A 21,177-nucleotide genomic window follows, 5' to 3' on the forward strand; every position below is an offset into this window, starting at 1 on the left:
GCATTCAATATGTGAAAGAAAAATAAAACATAATAATACGGTGAAGCACTAAAAACCTTCTCAAGCTCACGACTTCCATACATACAAACTTTCTCGTTATAATATTAGTAGGATAACATTTTTTTCGTATCTTAATGTACGAGTTTATTAGCATCTTATGTGTCATTAACTTATACTAAAATTACAATGACTCACCATGCATTACCGGTGTTATAGCCTTATTGGAAAGATAAACAGTGATTCATCAAGTACTTATTTACGCGTAGCTATAGAATGGTCACAGCTGCACCGAAAACTTTATCACGTATGCTTACGAAGTAGAGCAACAGTGATTTTGAATCCAACTAAAATTAGAATTCGATTAAAAAAGGTTTTAATCGCTGTTTAGGTCACGTAATCCAAATTCTTCCTAAAACTACAAACGCTAACGATTCTATGAAGATATTTATGTTTGTTACTCTTTAACCCTTAAATGACTCAACCAATTTTGATGAAATTTGGTATGGTGTCAGCTGACATTCTGAATAGCACATAGCACGGCTTTTTACCCACTATTTTCCAAGATCCCCCTTAAATTAATTTAGCGTAAATTAAAGTATACTTTAAATAAAAACATCATACCAAAATCACTCTACCAAGACAGGCAGGTAACGTACTTAGATTTCTTTCTAAGAAACGTCATTTATAACAGGAAAAAATATTCATAACTGAACATTTCCTCAAAAAAATCTTTATACAACATAGATACACCTGTCGCAAACACGAATAGGTGATAGCGTTGATAACAGATAACACAAAACTAAATACAAGGCTGTATTGACTATACAATGAATCATTCTAACGCAGTCCGCGGTAGCGAGTAACTGTGGCTAGTTTTAATTAACAATACTATAAATTAGTCACAAGTACGTAAAATCTGCGTCACAGGGATACAGAAAAAAAACCAGTGAATTATAGAACAAAGTTGCAGACGAAAGAAACAAAAGACTACGTTAATTTGGAACAAAATAATTCTTAAAAAGTTTTAAGAGACCAAAAGTGTTTTCTCAGTGATTTTCGTCTAAATACTTTATAAAAATGTGTTGTTCGTGCAGCTGTGGTTGCGGAGGCTGCGGCAAGATCTTAAGATGTCTGTTGTGTGTCACATTATGTGTGTTCTTGTTAAGAATGTGCGGCGTTGAAGTCGATGACGGGTGTTGTGGGTGCGAAGATGAAGCGTAGTAATAAATTATTGTAATTTACTGTGTGAGTTTTCTTTATAACCTGTGGTTATTTATTTGTTGTTTAAATGTCAGACGCGCTTAGGGTAATGTTGAAAAAAAAATCACTATGTAGGTACACAAATGTATAAGTGTTTTGGGAGGCGAGAAAGTGTGGCATGTGACTCAAGTAGCTATAGTTAAAAAAAAAAACAAAACTGTAACAGCGAAACGTGTACTGATAAGTATTTAAGGTTTATATCATTAAATGCATAGAATACTGGCAGTGTGTAAGTTAGACAGTGGCCGTATACACAATTACATAAGATTCAAAGCAGAGTGCCGCCGATCATCAAAATACAAGTATGACTCAGTTTGAACTCGATTTGAGAGACCGTGTGTTAATTTATAAAATGCAGCTGTATTTTAAAAGACTAGCAGACCTAAATTTTAGTCACCTATGTGTATTTATAAGAAATCAATTATTACTATTAAACTCTTGGTTAATGATTACCGATTTCCCGCTAACACACGGCCTCTAGGTCATTATTAATTGTTTGATTATTGAGGTTTTGTATAACATTGGGTGATTGTATTGTTGGTGTGCTTATTTTTAATAAATAAATAAACGAGGTATTGGTAGTGGCATAGTAAACACTTTACCAAAAACCTGATGAACATACTTAAGTACTTAGACAAATGACCTAATCTTTAAAATCATTATTAACATAGGAAGTTACAACCCTATGGATACATTCGACCTATATGCGTATCTACTAGTGAAATAGGTAGGGGACACGCCCTGAATAGTTAATCCCTATCGTTTGTTTATCAATGTTTGTTTTCGGTTAGATAGTGTATAGATAAAATGACTAGACATGTCCAATTCGTGTGATACCACTTTAACATTAATGAAATATTTCATGCTAGCTGAACCCTTTACAACACACACCTTTTTTGCCGGGGTGAAACGCTAATGACTTCAAACCACGCTGAGGGCACCGCGTAGGGATATGTCGGACTCTTACCGGCTAAAACACCCCGGGCCCTTTCAGCTACCTTGAGCCAGAGCCATGGGCTCGCTCTAGGCGTACACACCTGCCAGTTAAGATTTTTTAGGCATTGAGGCGTTTCACAGTAGTTTACAGTTTAAAATTGTTTTTTTTTTATACCATAACCATCATCCAAGAACAACAGGAATGAAATTCCCCAGAGTCGCGGATGCAAAATAGGTACGTAGTATACAGTAGAAAGGAAAAAGAAAAGCCCGTGTTGATGCGAATATGACGTTTCTCCATAATGTCCCTTTGGCATAGGTTAGTCGAAGTTAATCAGGGCTCCGATTCTGCTATTTTACAATGGCCGGTGAATTAATGGCAATTGGATTAAATTTGAAATTATTCCTATTCTCTTCAGTAAAGCATTTTGCCAATACAATAATTGGAAGTTAATTGTATTGACCTTGAGTTCCAATTATTGTGTAGAAAAATGTTTAAGAGAACACGAAAATTGTCATTTTAAGTCAAATTTCATTCATTCATCAGCCATTTTAAATAGCAGAATTAGGGCCCAGTACAGTTTATGACACTAAAAATACAGAAAACACATTTTATTTTATTCCATGCACTATTTATCGACTATGTAAATACTAGGTAGGTCGGTACTATTGACAATTCATTGCCAAATCCACGCTTGGTTAGCTCGAAGGCCAGTGTCTAACGGTGAGAGAAGATAACATAGATTGTCATTTATTATTTACATAATTTCAAGGAAAATTAATATTGCGATGATGATATCTACAAAATAGATAAATACTTTCCTTAAAAGGCCAGAAAATACTCTGAGTTAGTTTATATGCTTATACTCGCATTTTAAAATTATTAGCGACCCCTGATTTTGTTTCGACATTTCTTCTCAGGGTAGTCAGATAGGAAAGACTCCAGCGTTCTCAAAATAATACACAGCAATACAGAGAAATGATTTAATTTCATTTTAGTATTTAAATAATTTGAAGGTTTTTAACCTTATACCTAAGCCCTATTTAGATGGATACCTTTTTTGTACTTTTGAAGATTTTTTTATCATAGCGAAAAGCTGTCTCAAATGAAATCTACCTGAATGTATCACACAAATCCAAATGTGCTTATTATTTTGTGATATACAATGCTACAGCCAGAAACATACTCCACTCATCAACATCTGGCAAAAATCGGCACAAGGATTCCTTTGCACACGATCAAATTTTCCGATAATTTGTTAGATTTTTTACTGTTTTATGAAACCTATATTGTAACGTCGCGTCTATGGCCAACTTACTAATTGTCCATGGACGCGGCGACAGTGGTCCACCCTAGTGCCTAAACGTCAAGATGTGAGAGGCTACGTCACATTCCCTCTCGATCGCCATAACTGGCGGCTGCTGCCACGACTCCTAAGATGTAATTATACCCCAATCTTGGGTGAGTTTCTATGTATATTGCTAAACTAAGTGTGTGCCGTGTACGGGATAACCTACTTCATATTAATTTTCACATATTTAATCCCATTCTGCTTGTTCTGTTTCGCTTGCCTTGGCCGACCACGCGGTCTTAGGTTATCCCATGCATGCGGGCTGCATTGCCCTTGTTCTCAATAGTGTTAAGTGAATACTCAGTGTGCCTTCAGCTGTTACTAGCCTCCTGCCACCCCTTTAAAGGCTAAAATGAGCTCTGGATAGTGTAAGCACTTTATTGCATCAGCCTTGAGCACGTGTCATTGCACCCATCTGCCTTGTAAACCGCTGCGATGTGTGAGCTTTCCCTTTCCCTGCCTCTGTGCTGCCCTGGGGACCACTAGGGGAGCATCCACACCGCATGCGGGCCAACATCTTCGGCACCGCTAACCTACGCACCTCTATGCACGCTTCCAGGGGTCACCCTACGGGTTACCGCCGTCCCACTACCTTCTGCGGGTCCCGCTCTCCAGCCGGCAGCTAAGCATCTACTGGTGGCCGCGGCCGTTGTCACGCCAGCGACCCCAGCTTCTGGGCAGCTTCAGCCAGCTACCGTGCCGCTCAGCCAGCCTCAGCCCGCTCACCGGGCCGCTCAGCCATCTTCAGCCAGCTTCCGTGCCGCTCAGCCAGCTTCAGCCCGCTCACCGGGCCGCTCAGCCATCTTCAGCCAGCTTCCGTGCAGCTTCAGCCAGCTTCAGCCAGCTCACCGGGCACCCTACGTGGACCCCCCAGGGACGGTACCCCCTCTCTCATATAAAAGCGAGGACTTGATTACCTGTGCCACAAACCCGCGACCTAGCCGGACCTAGTTCCATTAAAGACCTTTTTGAGATCTACCTCTGGTTTTCTTTCTCCCTAAAACGTTAACGGTCCGCACAGCCTACCTGTGCGGCCCTCACCGTTACAGTGGCGCCCAATCTTTACTGGCACAGGTACTTAGGTTGTCGCTTGGCTGCATCGCAGCGGTATTATTTAAATTCAACTATAATCTAATATAATAATTTAATTTAATGAACATAATATAATCTAACACTATAATTTATTAATAATTAATTAAAGATTATAATTAATGTTTAACTAAGAATCAATACTATAATTAATTAATTAATCTCAATAATTGTTCTGATTGGTTATCCTTATAACTGATACTGTAATTATCAAAATATTTCATTAATTCTGTAAGTCTGTGTTGTAACACTCAACTGTGTAATTGGTTATAATCTAATCAGTTCCAATTGTTAACTACCACTCATCGGTTCTTGTTGTATAAAATGGGAACTCACCCAATCAATTTTATTCACCTAAGAAAAGCTGAACTTGCCTATGAAGTACTTATCAGAGGTGGAGTAACTGACACTTGTATAGAACTTAGAAAACAAATGAATTAATTAATAGACTTTTAACTATTTCACTTTAAATAAAACTTAAAACTTAATAAGGTTACTTGTTCCAAACTAATTAACTGTAAAGAATAACTTCAACACTTACCTTAAGAAAAATGTAAACATGCTTAACTTAATTATTTAACTATAAAAAATATCTCAAACTGACTTCACCCTAAATATTTTAAACTACCTACCTCAACTAAATACTTGATTTGACAGAACTAAAACTACATTGATAATAGCTAAACATACACAATAGAAAAATCTAATTCTACTATACCCACCCACTACTATTACACATAGCTACTCCTCTTATTTACACCTATTGGTCTACTCCAATAGTTTATATGATGATGGCCTACCCCATACATTGTATTACAAACATAATTTAAATATTCTACTATTTATACTAAAGGTCCTACACCTTTGGTATCCTTCAGAGCGGTTGATTACTCTTAAAATAAGCCCTAATCACAAACATAATTTAAATATTCTACTATTTATACTAAAGGTCCTACACCTTTGGTATCCTACAGAGCGGTTGATTACTCTTAAAATAAGCCCTAATCACAAACATAATTTAAATATTCTACTATTTATACTAAAGGTCCTACACCTTTGGTATCCTACAGAGCGGTTGATTACTCTCTAAATAAGCCCTAATCACAAACATAACTTATATATTTTACTTCTTTATCTTCAATCTATCAATAAGTAGCTAGTGGGTGGTTAGTGAAATTCATTTTCATTTTAACGTCGCGTCTATGGCCAACTTACTAATTGTCCATGGACGCGGCGACAGTGGTCCACCCTAGTGCCTAAACGTCAAGATGTGAGAGGCTACGTCACATTCCCTCTCGATCGCCATAACTGGCGGCTGCTGCCACGACTCCTAAGATGTAATTATACCCCAATCTTGGGTGAGTTTCTATGTATATTGCTAAACTAAGTGTGTGCCGTGTACGGGATAACCTACTTCATATTAATTTTCACATATTTAATCCCATTCTGCTTGTTCTGTTTCGCTTGCCTTGGCCGACCACGCGGTCTTAGGTTATCCCATGCATGCGGGCTGCATTGCCCTTGTTCTCAATAGTGTTAAGTGAATACTCAGTGTGCCTTCAGCTGTTACTAGCCTCCTGCCACCCCTTTAAAGGCTAAAATGAGCTCTGGATAGTGTAAGCACTTTATTGCATCAGCCTTGAGCACGTGTCATTGCACCCATCTGCCTTGTAAACCGCTGCGATGTGTGAGCTTTCCCTTTCCCTGCCTCTGTGCTGCCCTGGGGACCACTAGGGGAGCATCCACACCGCATGCGGGCCAACATCTTCGGCACCGCTAACCTACGCACCTCTATGCACGCTTCCAGGGGTCACCCTACGGGTTACCGCCGTCCCACTACCTTCTGCGGGTCCCGCTCTCCAGCCGGCAGCTAAGCATCTACTGGTGGCCGCGGCCGTTGTCACGCCAGCGACCCCAGCTTCTGGGCAGCTTCAGCCAGCTACCGTGCCGCTCAGCCAGCCTCAGCCCGCTCACCGGGCCGCTCAGCCATCTTCAGCCAGCTTCCGTGCCGCTCAGCCAGCTTCAGCCCGCTCACCGGGCCGCTCAGCCATCTTCAGCCAGCTTCCGTGCAGCTTCAGCCAGCTTCAGCCAGCTCACCGGGCACCCTACGTGGACCCCCCAGGGACGGTACCCCCTCTCTCATATAAAAGCGAGGACTTGATTACCTGTGCCACAAACCCGCGACCTAGCCGGACCTAGTTCCATTAAAGACCTTTTTGAGATCTACCTCTGGTTTTCTTTCTCCCTAAAACGTTAACGGTCCGCACAGCCTACCTGTGCGGCCCTCACCGTTACAATATTATATGATATATGTTTATAACGACAGTTATCATTATATAGTTAACAATACACTTAAATTGTTTAAAAATATTCCGTAACGACTAATCTTGTATCTACTTCTGACAATCTTATCAATAACGTGTGTAATTCCTTTGATGTTGTTATGCAATTGGGTTTAGTTTTAGGTGCCTGCAAACTTACGAGGTAAAAGATAGGAATATGCTTGTTTAGAGGCACTCCTTAAAGTAACATCTTATGTTTCTGGAAGCGTGACAGCACTATCCACGGTGTAGACGGGCATCTCTTTTCCACGCACCCTTTTTTCATATGGGTTATCTTCAAATGACTCCTTTCGCCTTGGGTTAAGCGGAAAGGGTTTGTCAGACTTCCACTGACTAATACCCACCCACGTTCCTTACCCCTGCCCTACGTGTATCCTTTCGGACAATCCCGCTGACCCGGTACAGCCGGCAGGCCCCTGGAGTTTTACCATTTCTCAAATTAAGGCTCCCAAAGACAAAGATATTTATTTGCAAGAATATGGGTTACATGGCTGTGGAAACTAGTGGCCATCACGTCTGAAAGTAATAATATAAATCTTGTACTTATGTGGTGTGCAATAAAGAATATTCTATCCATCTATTACTGTAGGTGTGAAAGAGAGACGGCACTCTATGCAGTTTAGTGCGCTGTCTCGCTCCCACAATTGTAACAGTTTCACTTTAAGAAGTTTGGGAGCTAGTGCTTAGTCCGCATTAAAACATCAGTCGAATTGAAACCTCACTCTTGAATTTGGTTCATAAAAATTAAAAAATGTTAGGTAGGTAGGTTCGCTTTTGCATAATTAAGCAAACAATTTAACCATCCTCGTGACATAGTTAATACCGCAAACGGAAAACCCGCATTAAAATGTATGATTCCTTAAGCTCATAGTCTACTGTTTACAAATCTAATTACGTAATTAAAAAGTCAACCATAAGCCTAGAACTTAAGATTCGTTTTTCTACAACTGTATTTTAAATTGATAAGTGTGTTACACAAGAAACATCGACTTCTTCAAGTGCAAAACTGAACCTTACGGTACAGACTTAAGGTATATTTTCGCAAGACAATCCTAATCAATCACAATGTTTTTGTTATGAACCAGTCTAAAACGTTAACATATTATTTAACAGTAATAAATGTTAATGTTTATTTTCGTCTTGGATCGCTTTACCAGAGCTTTTCTTTTCTCTCCATTTCATGACGCCGCATTAGGGATTTAATCCTTGTGTCGCAGGGGTTTTTACAAGCATTCAATACACCCAGACTCAGGCCAAGCATTCGTAGATCACACAAATTTAATGCTTGTCCTGCGCGGGAATCAAACCCACGTGCTCAGTGGGTTTGATTTAGCGAGAAGTTCGTACTTTTTTTATATTATACCTGTTATTGTTATTCAAATTATTTCTAGCAGCTATATAAGTAGGAAGTAAAACAAAATATAAATAAATTCGATAAGACTTTTTATTAATAAAAAATATTATAACTTAATCATATAATGTAGATTGTATCTTAAATTAATTTACATATTATTGATTTATTATATTTGTAATATTTTCTTGTCCTTGAGAAATTACGTCATTTCGATCACATATTTCTTGTTTTCATCAATTCTTCCATTTAATGGACTGAAAAAAAAGAAAAAGAAAATTAAAAAAAATACTACAACAGTCAAACTTTCACCGCCCATAACTTTTAAACGGCTCAACCGATTTTTATCAAAAATATGTAAGAATAGTCGCTCATAATAATAATTCACCAAACTAAATTGAAATCGGTCACACAGGCAGACAGACACGTCAATCTTAGAACATCCCTCTTTTCACGTCGGGGCTTAAAAATGATGTCAATATTGTTATCAAAGATATCAACTAATTAACTGTTCTAACATATATAAGTCACATGCACCTGACACCCAGACTCAGGACTAGTATGCAAGCTAAACTATTTTCTTCTATAAGCAAGATAATTTAAATGTCTTGGAAAACGTCAGACTATCAGATAATTTTACGAACATTAAAATATTCATTCTTATTTGGGACACTTTCCTCGTGTACTCATTGTTCGCTGTATTTCATTGACATTGAACGTAGCCTCGTCGACTCCCAGCCGGCAGAGATGTGGTCAATTTTTTTCAAAGCTAAGCTTTTTTTGTACGTAATTATTTTAGCTAAGTGCTGATAACACAAAAAATTGTCTTGGGTGGGAATCGAACCCACGACCTCCGGTATTGCAGTCAGTGCCACCAACCACTAGACCAACAGGCCAGTCATTTGTTCTTCATATTGTAGTAATATTTTTGTAATACTTACAGCATCTCTTAGTGTGTTCTCTGCTAGGATGTACTCCTCAGATTGAGGATTGAGAGTCATCTTGTAGTTGGTGAGGGCCGTCCGGTCCTTCTGCTTGGCTAGAGTTTCTATCACCACGGAATGTATCTGTGGGGGGGGGGGAGATTATGAAAGGTTTTTAATACTTTTACACAGAAGTAATAACAAGTCTCTGGATTGTCAATTTTTATTGGAAGTTATTAAGTTCGTTGCTGCGATAAACGAATTTGAAGGTACTCGCAAAATTATATGTCACTCAAAAAACATAATAGCTGACCATAGCAACATTTAACTTCGATCCTTATTTTATTTTTCGTTGTTAGAACAGAAAAAAAAAATAAACCACCCGTGTATATTTAGTTATTACAGCAATTGAAATACATGCATCTAGAAAAATTTAAGCCGTCTCGCTCACAGTTTATGAGATTCAGCCTGGTGACACATTGCGTTTTTTTTTTAATTTTGCGAGTTCGACTAGCAGTTTTATATAATTACCTTATACATATGCGCCAGCCGCAATCTATCATCGTTGCCCGCTATTTTGTTGACGCACGTCGCTAAGAGTCGCTTGCTTGCTTGCAACTCGCTCAAACGTGCCAAGAGAGTTTCTATTGGTATGTGAGATGACACTGTTGTACGGCCTAGCCAGTCCTGTGAATATAATGAGAGTTTTTAGTTTGATTTGATGTTGGTCGCGACTTAGTCGGCGGGGTTATGAAGATAACTTAATGAATAAGGTTGTTCAGTGTATGTCAGATCGTCAAGCAGTTAGTTGACACCTAAGTCGATAGATGGCGCTGTACGTTTTTCATTAAATTCTGAATGGCGGTGTTAAGATTTTCCGCCGTTTAGTGACTCGATTACGATTTTGTTTAAAACAAACTATAACCAAAATGCAACATTTTACTTAAAAGAAAAATTTGAAAATCAGACAATAACGGAAAATAACTTGCGCTCGCAAAAAGATGATTTTTCTAAAAATAGGTATAAACCAGACTAATGGATTTAAAATAATCGGTAATAAATAAATAGATTGTCCTGTATGACAATTTCATTGAAATCAGTTCAGAAGTTTTGAGGCTAAACCAGAAAAAACATGAATAGAGGAAGAGTATGAATAGGAATAAACTTAAACGCGTATTTCATAATAGAAGCTGGAAGGCTTTTTAGATTTCATTTACTTACTTTTTTAGTAAAGAGAGATTCAACGATATCCCATTTGCCGCTCTTAGCGTGAACATTGAGCACCACCCAGTCATATTGTAGTGGACTGATCTGAAATAGAATTAAATATCATGTAAAGAGAAATCAAGATATTGTTATATGTATAACTCATTACACAAAACAAATGAGCGAAGCTCAATCTTCTTCATCAGTCATCAATCACACATCACAGGTGATCAATCATCAATCACACACCTAAACTTGATACGGTGGGTGACCATCTATGTCATGACGAGTTTCTAGGGGCAGTCACGTTAAATTGTGGGTCTTTGCTGTTATTTACACATCTTTGACCATCATTATGGGTAATCAGAAAAGCTAGAAAGATCTGACAACCAGTCTGACTAAGGGAGCATCGTGTGACCCAGGTAAATGGGCTGAGGAGGCCAGATAGGCAGTCGCTCCTTGTAAAACACTGGAACTTAGCTGCATCTGGTTAGACTGGAAGCTGACCCCAACATAATTGGAATCAGGCTAGGATGATGACGTTACCTGATGCCTCTGACAAAGCGTGAGCGGCGACATGGCGTTTCCGGCGCCCTCGTGCCAGTGTTGCGTGCAGTTGTACGCGAGCCACTCCAGCACGGACCTGTACTTCAGATCCGGCTTGTTTATGTGCTTCTGCCATTCTACAAACAAATATATTATAAGCATAACGTATTATTAAATCAATCTTAATTATATACGAAAATACTGATAAAAGTAAAAAAGAACCTAAAGTATTCAATGCATCAGAGTATTAAAATAACATCAGTGGAAACTTTTAATTGGCTTTAGTTTCGCTATAAGCTTGTTCATTCTTTTTTATTAGCTGTAAGTTTTCCAAATATAATAAAATAAATAATATGGACATTGGCCAAACCATTTTGATATAATATCTAAGAAAGAAAACCTACCTCATCTAATATAGAAGCTTAACTTTGCTTAGGGATATTACAAGGCAGTACCTAACAGCTTAATATAATCAGCGATCATCTTCGCTTGATGCTGATCAACTCCTGGCTGTTCAAAGTGATTCGCTAGGAGGTTCGTCAGCTTTCTGAGCAGAGCGTCGAGGCTGCCTTGAGTCTTCACTGCGTGTTGAAACTGGTACATCTAGGAGATATTATAAAGAATATACAAAGGTCCTATTAAGGTCCAATGCTCGACAAAGTCCCGATTATACGAAAAGTGTAATTTTAATTCATTCATCGGCCATTGTAAAATAGCAGAATCGGGGCCCTGAAGTCTTGCCACATGCAACAGTCTTGTCCCTGTGTAGCAACTGAGCCCAGTAGTGGGACACAAAATGGTTTACATAAAAGTATGTTCCAAAATACAATGTTGAAAATGATTTTATACCAAGTACTATGCATTGTTACAAGGGTTTTGTTTTTGATGAATAGTTTTTTTGTTTTATATTGAAAATCTTGTCTGTAACAATTAAAATACTCACAGCCGCCTCTGGACTCCTTCCCAACATTCTGTAAATAAAAAATAACCCAATTAAAAACTCACTGAATTAAGAAATAATTAGGGTTGGGCTATATTTTTTTTTTAAATCAACCTTGACTGATATGGAACATGGTTATGAACATAATATATTGTACATACCTGTTTTACAAACTCTTTAAAAACGAAAATGATACATTTTATGTCAAAACTCCGTCAATTACCAAACATAATACCACATCTAAAGATTTGTATATTAATATGTCGGAATGTCGAAATGGTACTTAAGATCTTGCTCTTATGCTGATATAGTTTTATTAATACGGGCCTTAATATCGCACCTTTAATAACCACTCATACTTACGTCAGTAAATCAGCCAGTTCAGTGATCTTGCCCTCGTTTTGGAGGAAGGCGATGTAATGGTTGAGGGCAACAGGCCGTGACGAGAGCAGCTCGTAAACCAACTTCTTGTTGAGAGTCTGAATTAGGAAGAGGACTACCTGGAATCGTAGTGAAGTTAATTAAATATGAATTCTTATCTGTTGTATAAAAAGATGATAAGATGGAAAGAAATATGATAGAAACAAAAATAATTCAGTTGGAGGTAAAAAATAGATACAAATTATTTGTATGATACAGATAAAATAACAGACATTTTAAAATTTTATTATTGTTAATAAATGAAAAGAAGGCAGGCATAATGGAAATATGATTTTACTAATCCCATTTTGAACAGCATTTTTTCATGGAATTCCAACAAGAAAGAGATTTCAAGAAATATGTCGTTACAAGGGGGGGGATGCTTTTGTCCAGCATTGGCACAACATTAGCTTATAATAATAGTTATACTAAGTAATAAGTAAATCCAAAAATAAATAAATAAAATCTAAGCTACTAACTGTGAGTACAGCATTCCCATCGCCTATCGCTAGAGCTCCGTCCAACAATTCAGTCTTGCTCTTCATACTGCGATGCACATGCAGGGAACAGCTCCGGCCAAGCATCAGCCTCTTCAGGGTCATGGCTACTGTCTCCTCTGGCTCCTGCTTTGATTCCCTCGAAGGCGATCTACCAGACTGGGCGAGAAGGACTGGAAAATATTGTAAATTATGTGGTGAGTAATAATTTAAGACAAACTTTTTTGTTATATCTATAATAAAATCTCTCCACTAGTAAAATAACATTTTACAACTTGTTAAGATCAGTCTATTATTATCACACTATGTTTGGGATTTTTAGTATTTCTTTTTGAATGTCACCTTGCCATGGAACAAGTATTAGCATAAGTAAGGCTATATAATTATTATCAGTCAGATGCTCTGTAGAATGATATATTATGAAATAAAAAAAAAAAAACAAAAAATAACTTGTCTCTATTAAACATTCTATCTACTACTGGTTAGGCAACATTACAATTACAATAAAAAAACAACTCCCGCACTAAGGAATTGAATACTTTTTTGCAGGGCAGTTAATGAATATTCATGTCACAGTACATGTACAAAGACACCCAGACTCAAGTTGATTGGCTTTTTTTTTATTGAAGATTACACAAATGCTTGTCCTACATAAGAATTGAAACCACAACATTTGTTTTGCATGTTGAACTCAACAATTAGCCTATCTGATCAGTGCAGAACAATTTAAAGTGATACTTACTGAGCTCCAGGACTTTCGAGGACACTAAACTGTTGAGTGGTACGGCAGCAGACTTGACAGTGGTGATGCTGACATTACTGAAGATGCTCTCCTCACTCTGACCCGGGTACGACTTCTGACCAATAGCCAATATCTCTTGAGTGGAGAGCTGGAATAGGTACAGTTAGTATGAAGAATTAGACCTAATTTTATTACATTATGGGTCTACTTCTTGAGAAGCTAATAAATATAGAACAAAAAGTTCGTTTTGGTGGATAGCGATCAGAATATTAAAAAAATAGATTGATTTGTTTTGTCTGCCAAATAAATTGATAGTCAATATGCTTGCAAATACATAAGTATAGGTAAAAATCTTTCCTTTTGTAACGATTTAAGAGGCAGTAGTTGCAATTGACACAATTATTACTTACTGATTAAATTTTTTAAGTGTGGCTCTTCAGGTTTATTTTCTTTTGCTCATGTTTTAAAACACTGTATATCATTTAATTGTATTCTACACTCTAGTATCCCAAAGTTTCTTAGGCTTATACAGTGAAATACCAATAAAATAAAGTATAAATACCAATCCTATTAAAGTACGTAAATCATTATTTAAATGAAATTATAACTTACTACGTCATCGTCGAAACTAAATGCTTTAGCTTTGGTTTCACTTGTGTTCCAATAATCATCGTCTTCCATTTAGAATATGTTTTTAATACTAATATTTATAAACAAATCCTGCTTTGTTGGTAAATTTTGACAATATCATGAAAATTGCAAATGACACTTGACGCTTAACACGTTTCGTTATTCCAAGATAAAAACATTACGTATAAACACGTTACACGAAAGAGAGAACTGGTGGCGAATAAAGCCGTAGGTAATAATAATATACCTAAGTACGCCCATAAAAAACAAAAACAGAGAGGCACTTTTGGCAGAGAGCACGGACAAACATGCAAGTAGTTTATACCTGTAAGGTTACGTAGGAAACAATGAAGAACCCCAACAATATTACTTAAGCGGTTTTACTAGGTCTGAGGTGTTGTCTCAAACACAGCCAGAGTCGCAGGCTCGTTTTGCTCTTTGCACCAAGAGGATATCAGACTTCCATAAGGCTACCATCGCGTCTTAAGGAAACGTTTGAAGGTGTGAAAGAGAGACATTACTATGTTGTATGGCGCCATCTCTTTTCCACACCTGCAATTTTTGATAGGCCCTTGGTATTTATTTTTACTTCATGTAATTGTTGATATCATAAATAATATTATATTTGTTCCGTAACATGCTATTATTTAAATCACGTGTGGCTAAGTGAAAAGTGTGAAAACCCACCGACAAAATGTTTTTGATTATCTTCTACGATACGAAATTAGCTATCATTTAAAGCTAATTTCTTGACAACATTAAATAAAGGTGAATCTTTAAGTAGAGTTTCGTAGTTTTTATTTAATGATAAATCAGTCCGATTCGTTACTTGTATTTGTGTACCAACCCTACCTACTTCTGCTAACTCTGTTTCTACTCGCTTTGAGGGTAATATTTTTGCAGGTTTAATCGATAACCAGCTGTGGTAAAAATAAATAATAGTAGCTGTAAGAATCCATAAGCGTCTTTATTTTACAACACTTTGTATTTTTTTTTCAACCCTATCAGCCCCACTACTTGGCAAAGACATCTCCTTCCACAATTAAAAATCTTGAACTAAAATGACATAGATAAAGAGCATAATAAAGTAAATTTTTCCTCAAATCAAAACCTTAAAACCAATGGATTTGAAATGATTTTAATATCACTTCTTAAATAAGATAAGATGGCATTGGTAGATAGTGTTTTTTTTTTATAAAATTGTTTGTATTCACGTGTTTGTGTGTCTTGTAGGCTTATGAGAAAGAGTTTCGTTTTGTTAGTATGGACACTCGATTGAAAAAACAGTATTGGGCTTGTGGATGCTGTGAGTACTTTATTTGATTTGTAACATTAAGATTTTATGTCAAATATCGCAAGTAATATGTTTAAACTTGAGAACTGACTTAAAATGTTCGAACTGAAATTTCATTTTATCCATTTTTGATGAGGAGATATTCCAATATGTCCGAACGTAAATCTATATTAAGTCTTCCTTTTAAAATGAAACATATTTGATTTCATAACCAACTTCCTTGCAGAGCTCTATCTAATTTGATGCCATTTTAATGTCTCTCTGCAGTCGCATCTACATTCACACAAATATTCATGTTTATGTGTGTATGTTTGTTACCCCTGATCGCCCTAACGGGATATCCCATTTCGATGTAATTTGGTAGGGAGGAAGCTAACACCTTGGATTAATACTTTGATTACTTTTATCTGACTTCTTAAAATGAGGGTAATGTTTACAGCTATATCCGAAACTCAGGCTAGCAAATCCGCGAGCCACAGATAAGACCCAAATATGTAGGTAGTTGTAAATTTCTTTCCATTCCAGTGTACTTAGGGCAAATGGTAACAGGTTATGGGTTAGGATGGACAGCCCCTGTTTTGCCCAAACTGGGTGACATCAACGAAACCCCATTAGATGACGTGATCTCAGAGCAACAGGCTGCTTTAGTAGCATCTATATTCTTTATTGGATCAACTATAGGTGAGAGCTTCATTATTTAATTTTTATTTGACTTTAATTTTTAAATGGGAAGTATGTGTGGTTATCCATGGCATAGACTCTTTACTATGTTGTGTGAAAGTAGCAAAAATACTTGGTCTTAAACCTTAAAGAAGCAGCCTATAGCGAACACCATAGGAACCGTAGGAACATCAGCAACAGCATCATCGACAACAGCAACATCATCAACAGACGCAGCAACAGGATTTCACAGATTGAAGTTTTTTACATAAAATTCCAATAAGATAATCCCGAAGCGAAGGAAAACGTGTACAACTCTTGCAAGTTTGAAAGAGAGATGTATGATTAAATTGGCACTATTCGTATTAATTATTCTAAACATTTTTCCATCAGAATAATTGGATATTCAGTAGGTACGGGGCGGAACAGTCATGGTCAATACAATGAATTTCCAAGGCCCCAGTGTGCACTTACCATCGTTACTTCATAAATTAAATTAATAATTGTACTTTTCAGGACCCTACGTCTCAGCTTACTTATCCAACCTGAAAGGAAGGAAGCCATGTTTGTTCGCGTCTGGAGTAATTACATTAGTAGGATTCATAATGCTAGCTTTATCTAAGTCATTGGCTATGATATATTCTGCGAGAGTCGTCTCAGGATTGGGTGGAAGCGTCATGTTTATCATCAATCTGGTTTATATAGGAGAAGTTGCGTGAGTATAAGGTATTAGTTTAAGTTAAACATTATGTTGGTGAAAACGATCTTCGAAAGGAAATGTCTGTGAACCTAACAGATCATTTTCCAGCAGATCAAAATTAAGTTCGAGTTCTTTTCGCATGCAGCTGAGTTCTATAGTTGCTCATAATTTTGAGAAATAGTTCTGGTGTTTTTCCTTGAAAAATGTTAATTAACAAAATGATTTGCTTTTGTATTACAGTGCGCATAGCAGAATCTTTCTTTTTTTACAGCAACTATTATACTGTGGCAGGTGTTGAAATGCGTACAGAATATTTCTCGATAAGGAACGACTAAACTTGAAACAAATGTACCTACCTCTTTCTATTGATATTATAACTTCAATAAACATAGAAGGAATCAAGAACAGCCATAGTCCGTATTAATTATACGCGGGACCAATTTTTGTTGGAATAAATTTCTAGTGTAACCTTTCGTAAAAAGTGTTGCTAGTCAGACTTGCACCTATACTTTGGTAATTTACCTAACGTTCGTACATTCAATTTTTTACCCATTTTCTTTATTATTTTAGATCGACGAACATCCGAGGAATATTACTGACACTTACTGGCTTCTTCAGTACGCTCGGCATGTTAGTTATCTACGTCGTGGGTCCTTTCGTGCAGTATTCAGTTGTCAACTGGATTGCTACGGCTCTGACGGTTGGCTACCTACTCGGAGTCTACTTTATACCGGAGTCTCCTGTGTTTCAAGTTATGACTGGTAAGATTATATTTGGATTATTTGAAAAGTTGGTTTTAAGCTTAAAAGCCACCTGACCACTTATTTTGATTGTAATACTAAGACGTGTCACGATGCAATGGACAAATTCAAATCTTTCGAGTAGTATCATAAAGATGGCAAAGGGACTGGCACGTATAACCAGGACTCGCAGGTTCGAGATCAGTCTGAGGTGTGAATTTCTTCATGGCTTTATTTGTATTGAAATGCAAAAAAAATAAGTTATTTTCCTATCAGGCCCATATTTAAATGCGAAGAAAAAAGTTATTTAAGTAATCCTATTAGACCCATTAAGCCCTTGGGAACGTTTCATAAAAGTTAGAAATCTAATATCCTTCGTCCTTCGAATGCTCGCTACGAGTGCTATTCCTAACTAAACTGAACTTTAAGGGACCTAATTCCGGCTGCTGTCAACTTGATCCCTTTTCAGACCCTAAGTTCTATCAATTTCGACAAGACGTATTATAAAATTGCCCTTTAAATCGCTCTCATTCCAGGTAAAATTAAAGAAGCAAGCGAGAACCTCATATCTCTCGGTCGAGAAAAAGAAATTGACACAGTGGTAGCTATAGCCAACCAAGAAGGGACGAAATCAGAGTTGGCACAATTTACCGAAATCTTTACCATCAAATCGAATAGAAAAACCATATTTATTCTTCTAGTATTAAATATTTTACAACAACTGAGTGGATTTTACGCAATCATATTATTTGTGACTGCAATTTTTGATATGTCTGGGTCAAATTTGGAGTCCCATATATCGACAATTATAGTAGGAGTGGTTCAAATGGTGGCTGCCTTGATAACACCACTTTTTGTTGAGAATATTGGAAGGAAACCTCTTTTGACTTATTCTACAGCTATAAGCACTTTGTGTTTGGTAAGTATTTCAATAGTTCATAGTTCTATTCTAATGATAGCATTTTGATATATTGGACTTAACCTTCACCATTTCTTTATAATTTTCAGGGTGTCCTTGGAACTTACTTCTACCTGTACGATACTTCCCATCCAGTAGCTGATAAGTTACAATGGCTGTCATTAACGGCTTTAATTATTTACTTCTTAAGTTTTTCCGTCGGTAAGTTTGCTTCACAAATATCTATTATCCCTTTTTCCTAGCTAATAAAAACCAGTCTAGTGTGACACTGAGGGCTCCGTTCAAATGGGCTGAACAAAAACAAAACGAACGGGTTGTGGCACCCGACATTAGCTATTTGTCATCCAAAAAAAATTATGACGTTAACAATCAAACTCGAGATCTTTTTTACCTCGCTCTTTGCCATTATGATATCACAGCTTCAATGTTCTTATACTATACGGCCCAAAATACTACGCTTATCATATTCTCTTCTACAGGATTAGCAATCATCCCCAACGCGTTTGCCGGTGAGATGTTCACATCCAACGTGAGGAGTATGGGAACTTCAATATCATTGACAGTCAGCTGGCTGGTTGGTTTCGGAGTTTCCACAGCCTTTGGCTACATGATACCAGCCTGGGGAGCCGCTGTTACCTTCTGGATTTATACTGGAGCATGCGCTCTAGCTGTGCTGTTCAGCGTCGTATATGTACCAGAAACGAAAGGAAAAACTTTATTGGAAATTCAAGAAATGTTGAGCAAATGATTGGTTTGTTTTATTTATTTTTCGCAAAATATATTCCCTGTGATTGGCATACTCCTCTTACCATATAAGGAAGGTTCGATTGATCACTACGCTAGCTCACTGCGGGTTAGCGATTTCAGATTCCAATATTGGAATATCCAGATTTTCTCACGTTTTTTTCATTCACTGTTTTGTGAAAGGTATCTTTAAAAAAATAGCCTGCGTTGGGATCGAACTGGCGCCTCAAGCATACCAATCCATGCGTAGATTCACGAGACCAATACACTTTCCTTTTTTTTAATTCTCTAAATTAAAGAAAAATATTCTCACCTCCTTCCAACGATGAAAGCGTGAAGATGAAATTCGGTCATAAAGTGTGTTCTCTCGCTTCTACATCTGAAATAATCTTATTGTGGCAGGTAACGGTTGATTCTCGGGTAGTTAAAATTTTGTGTAATAAATATTTTAGACGATTTGAATGCTGAGATGTTAAAGCGCTAGGGAATGGTGGCATCATTACCAAAGTAAGTTTTGGTATGTTTTTTCTATTTTGTCCGGTAGTAAAGAGTATATGGCTGTTAAAATGTTCATAGATATTCCCCAAATCTATATGTAACGTGTGTACTTGCAAAAATGGTGGAACTTCCCATCACAGAAAACGCCTTCTGCTCTTTCAATATATTTTACAGCATTTTGGTTTAATTAATATCAGATCTTACTCTATTTACGAGTAATTTGTACTTCGATTAGTTTTTGTTTTTATTCAGTGACCGGCCGGATACTCATTGAAAGGGTTTTTGAAGGGGTTTTTTTAAGCGCTTCAAGAAAAAACCCTATGACATATGTTACACCTTCGAACGGATTACTGTAACCCTGTTCCGAACAGGTTACCCTTTCACTACCCTGTAACACTGTAACAGGGTAACCCACTCCAACCTAAGACAGTGTAATATGCACTCTTTATCATAGACATTAGTTTGAAAATAGTATAACCACGAGCGCACGTGACATCTTACCGCCCAGCGGCGACATTGTTGCATTTACCGAGCGACTTGTAAACATGGAATAAAAATCATTGTGGATATGATCTTACAGTTTAATTTTGCTTGTCGCACATTTCAAACGTTGTGATATATATTTTTCGTGTCTATACTTGTAGACCAGGGTCGATAATTTTTAAAACCAAAATAAATAATAGTAGGATGAAACCCATTAGAAAAGGAGGGGAATATTATAAATATGAAAGGAAAAATAATTTACGGGCGATCTGAGGTCAGGAAGGGGGTGGGGGTGACGTTTGAAGGGTAAAAAACGGTTTTTCTCGATTTCCGGCAAAACTAAAATTCGTATCGAAAAAAGTCAAATGGCAAAGTTGTAGGTAATAAAAAGATCTAAAACTTTTGTGTTTACATTTTTTTCACATAACCTCAAAATTTATGTGAAAAATCCAAAAAACCAAGATTGTGGTTTTTTATTTTTATCCTTTACAAAAAATTATTTTTGTAACGAAATTTGGTGAAAACTTACTTTTTTGTGTCCCAAATACGCTGTAATTTATTTGATTAAAAATATTTATTTTTTCACCTTATTTTGAATTAATATAAAAAACACTCTAATTTTCAATCGAATTCTCAGAAAATGAAAAAAAACTTGTATTCGATTTTTTTTTAAATTATAAATAATTTCATCTAAAAATTTGATCTCATTTTGTGTTCAATAGACCAATAATCGAGGAAGGTTTTAGGCTAGGTATATCAAATTACGATGCAACTAATAGGAGCGAAGATTTAATGGAAAATGTGGCAAATACGGGGAAAAATATTAATCTTCGAGGGCTTTCGTTCAAAAATTCCTAACTTATATCTTCTAACCACGCGGACGAAGTCGCGGGCAACAGCTAGTT

At 36.9% G+C, this 21,177-nt stretch overlaps 2 protein-coding genes across 2 annotated transcripts; one reads left to right on the plus strand and one right to left on the minus strand.

Moving 5' to 3' along the window:
• Nucleotides 1-8,480: 8,480 nt before the first annotated feature.
• On the minus strand, nucleotides 8,481-14,369 carry LOC113495218 (vacuolar protein sorting-associated protein 16B). The gene is made up of 11 exons (XM_026873841.1): nucleotides 14,217-14,369; nucleotides 13,605-13,752; nucleotides 12,845-13,035; nucleotides 12,309-12,445; nucleotides 11,949-11,976; nucleotides 11,461-11,608; nucleotides 11,006-11,142; nucleotides 10,475-10,564; nucleotides 9,785-9,940; nucleotides 9,272-9,397; nucleotides 8,481-8,587 (listed from the first exon to the last, which is right to left on the minus strand). Exons 1-11 carry the CDS (start codon nucleotides 14,283-14,285, stop codon nucleotides 8,567-8,569), a joined length of 1,251 nt encoding a protein of 416 aa, XP_026729642.1. The 5' UTR covers nucleotides 14,286-14,369; the 3' UTR covers nucleotides 8,481-8,566.
• Nucleotides 14,370-14,920: 551 nt separating this feature from the next.
• Nucleotides 14,921-19,327, plus strand: LOC113495278 (facilitated trehalose transporter Tret1-like). Its single transcript, XM_026873944.1, has 8 exons — nucleotides 14,921-15,122; nucleotides 15,468-15,540; nucleotides 16,054-16,209; nucleotides 16,705-16,903; nucleotides 17,459-17,649; nucleotides 18,165-18,547; nucleotides 18,637-18,748; nucleotides 19,027-19,327. The coding sequence occupies exons 1-8, from the start codon at nucleotides 15,039-15,041 to the stop codon at nucleotides 19,293-19,295; spliced, it is 1,467 nt and encodes a 488-aa protein (XP_026729745.1). The 5' UTR covers nucleotides 14,921-15,038; the 3' UTR covers nucleotides 19,296-19,327.
• The last annotated feature ends 1,850 nt before the right edge of the window (nucleotides 19,328-21,177 follow it).

Source organism: Trichoplusia ni, chromosome 6 (genome assembly GCF_003590095.1).
Source record: "Trichoplusia ni isolate ovarian cell line Hi5 chromosome 6, tn1, whole genome shotgun sequence".
Lineage (NCBI taxonomy): Eukaryota > Metazoa > Arthropoda > Insecta > Lepidoptera > Noctuidae > Trichoplusia > Trichoplusia ni.

Bases quoted from the DNA above. Each gene is read 5' to 3' on its own strand.
- LOC113495218 (XM_026873841.1), bottom strand. From the start codon at position 14,285: ATGGAAGACGATGATTATTGGAACACAAGTGAAACCAAAGCTAAAGCA. The intron at 13,753-14,216 runs GTAAGTTATAAT...TACCTATTCCAG, and splicing joins TTAGTTTCGACGATGACGTA to CTCTCCACTCAAGAGATATT. The intron at 13,036-13,604 runs GTAAGTATCACT...AATATTTTCCAG, and splicing joins CTCGAAAGTCCTGGAGCTCA to TCCTTCTCGCCCAGTCTGGT.
- LOC113495278 (XM_026873944.1), top strand. From the start codon at position 15,039: ATGATAAATCAGTCCGATTCGTTACTTGTATTTGTGTACCAACCCTAC. The intron at 15,541-16,053 runs GTGAGTACTTTA...TTTCCATTCCAG, and splicing joins GTATTGGGCTTGTGGATGCT to TGTACTTAGGGCAAATGGTA. The intron at 18,749-19,026 runs GTAAGTTTGCTT...TCTCTTCTACAG, and splicing joins CTTCTTAAGTTTTTCCGTCG to GATTAGCAATCATCCCCAAC.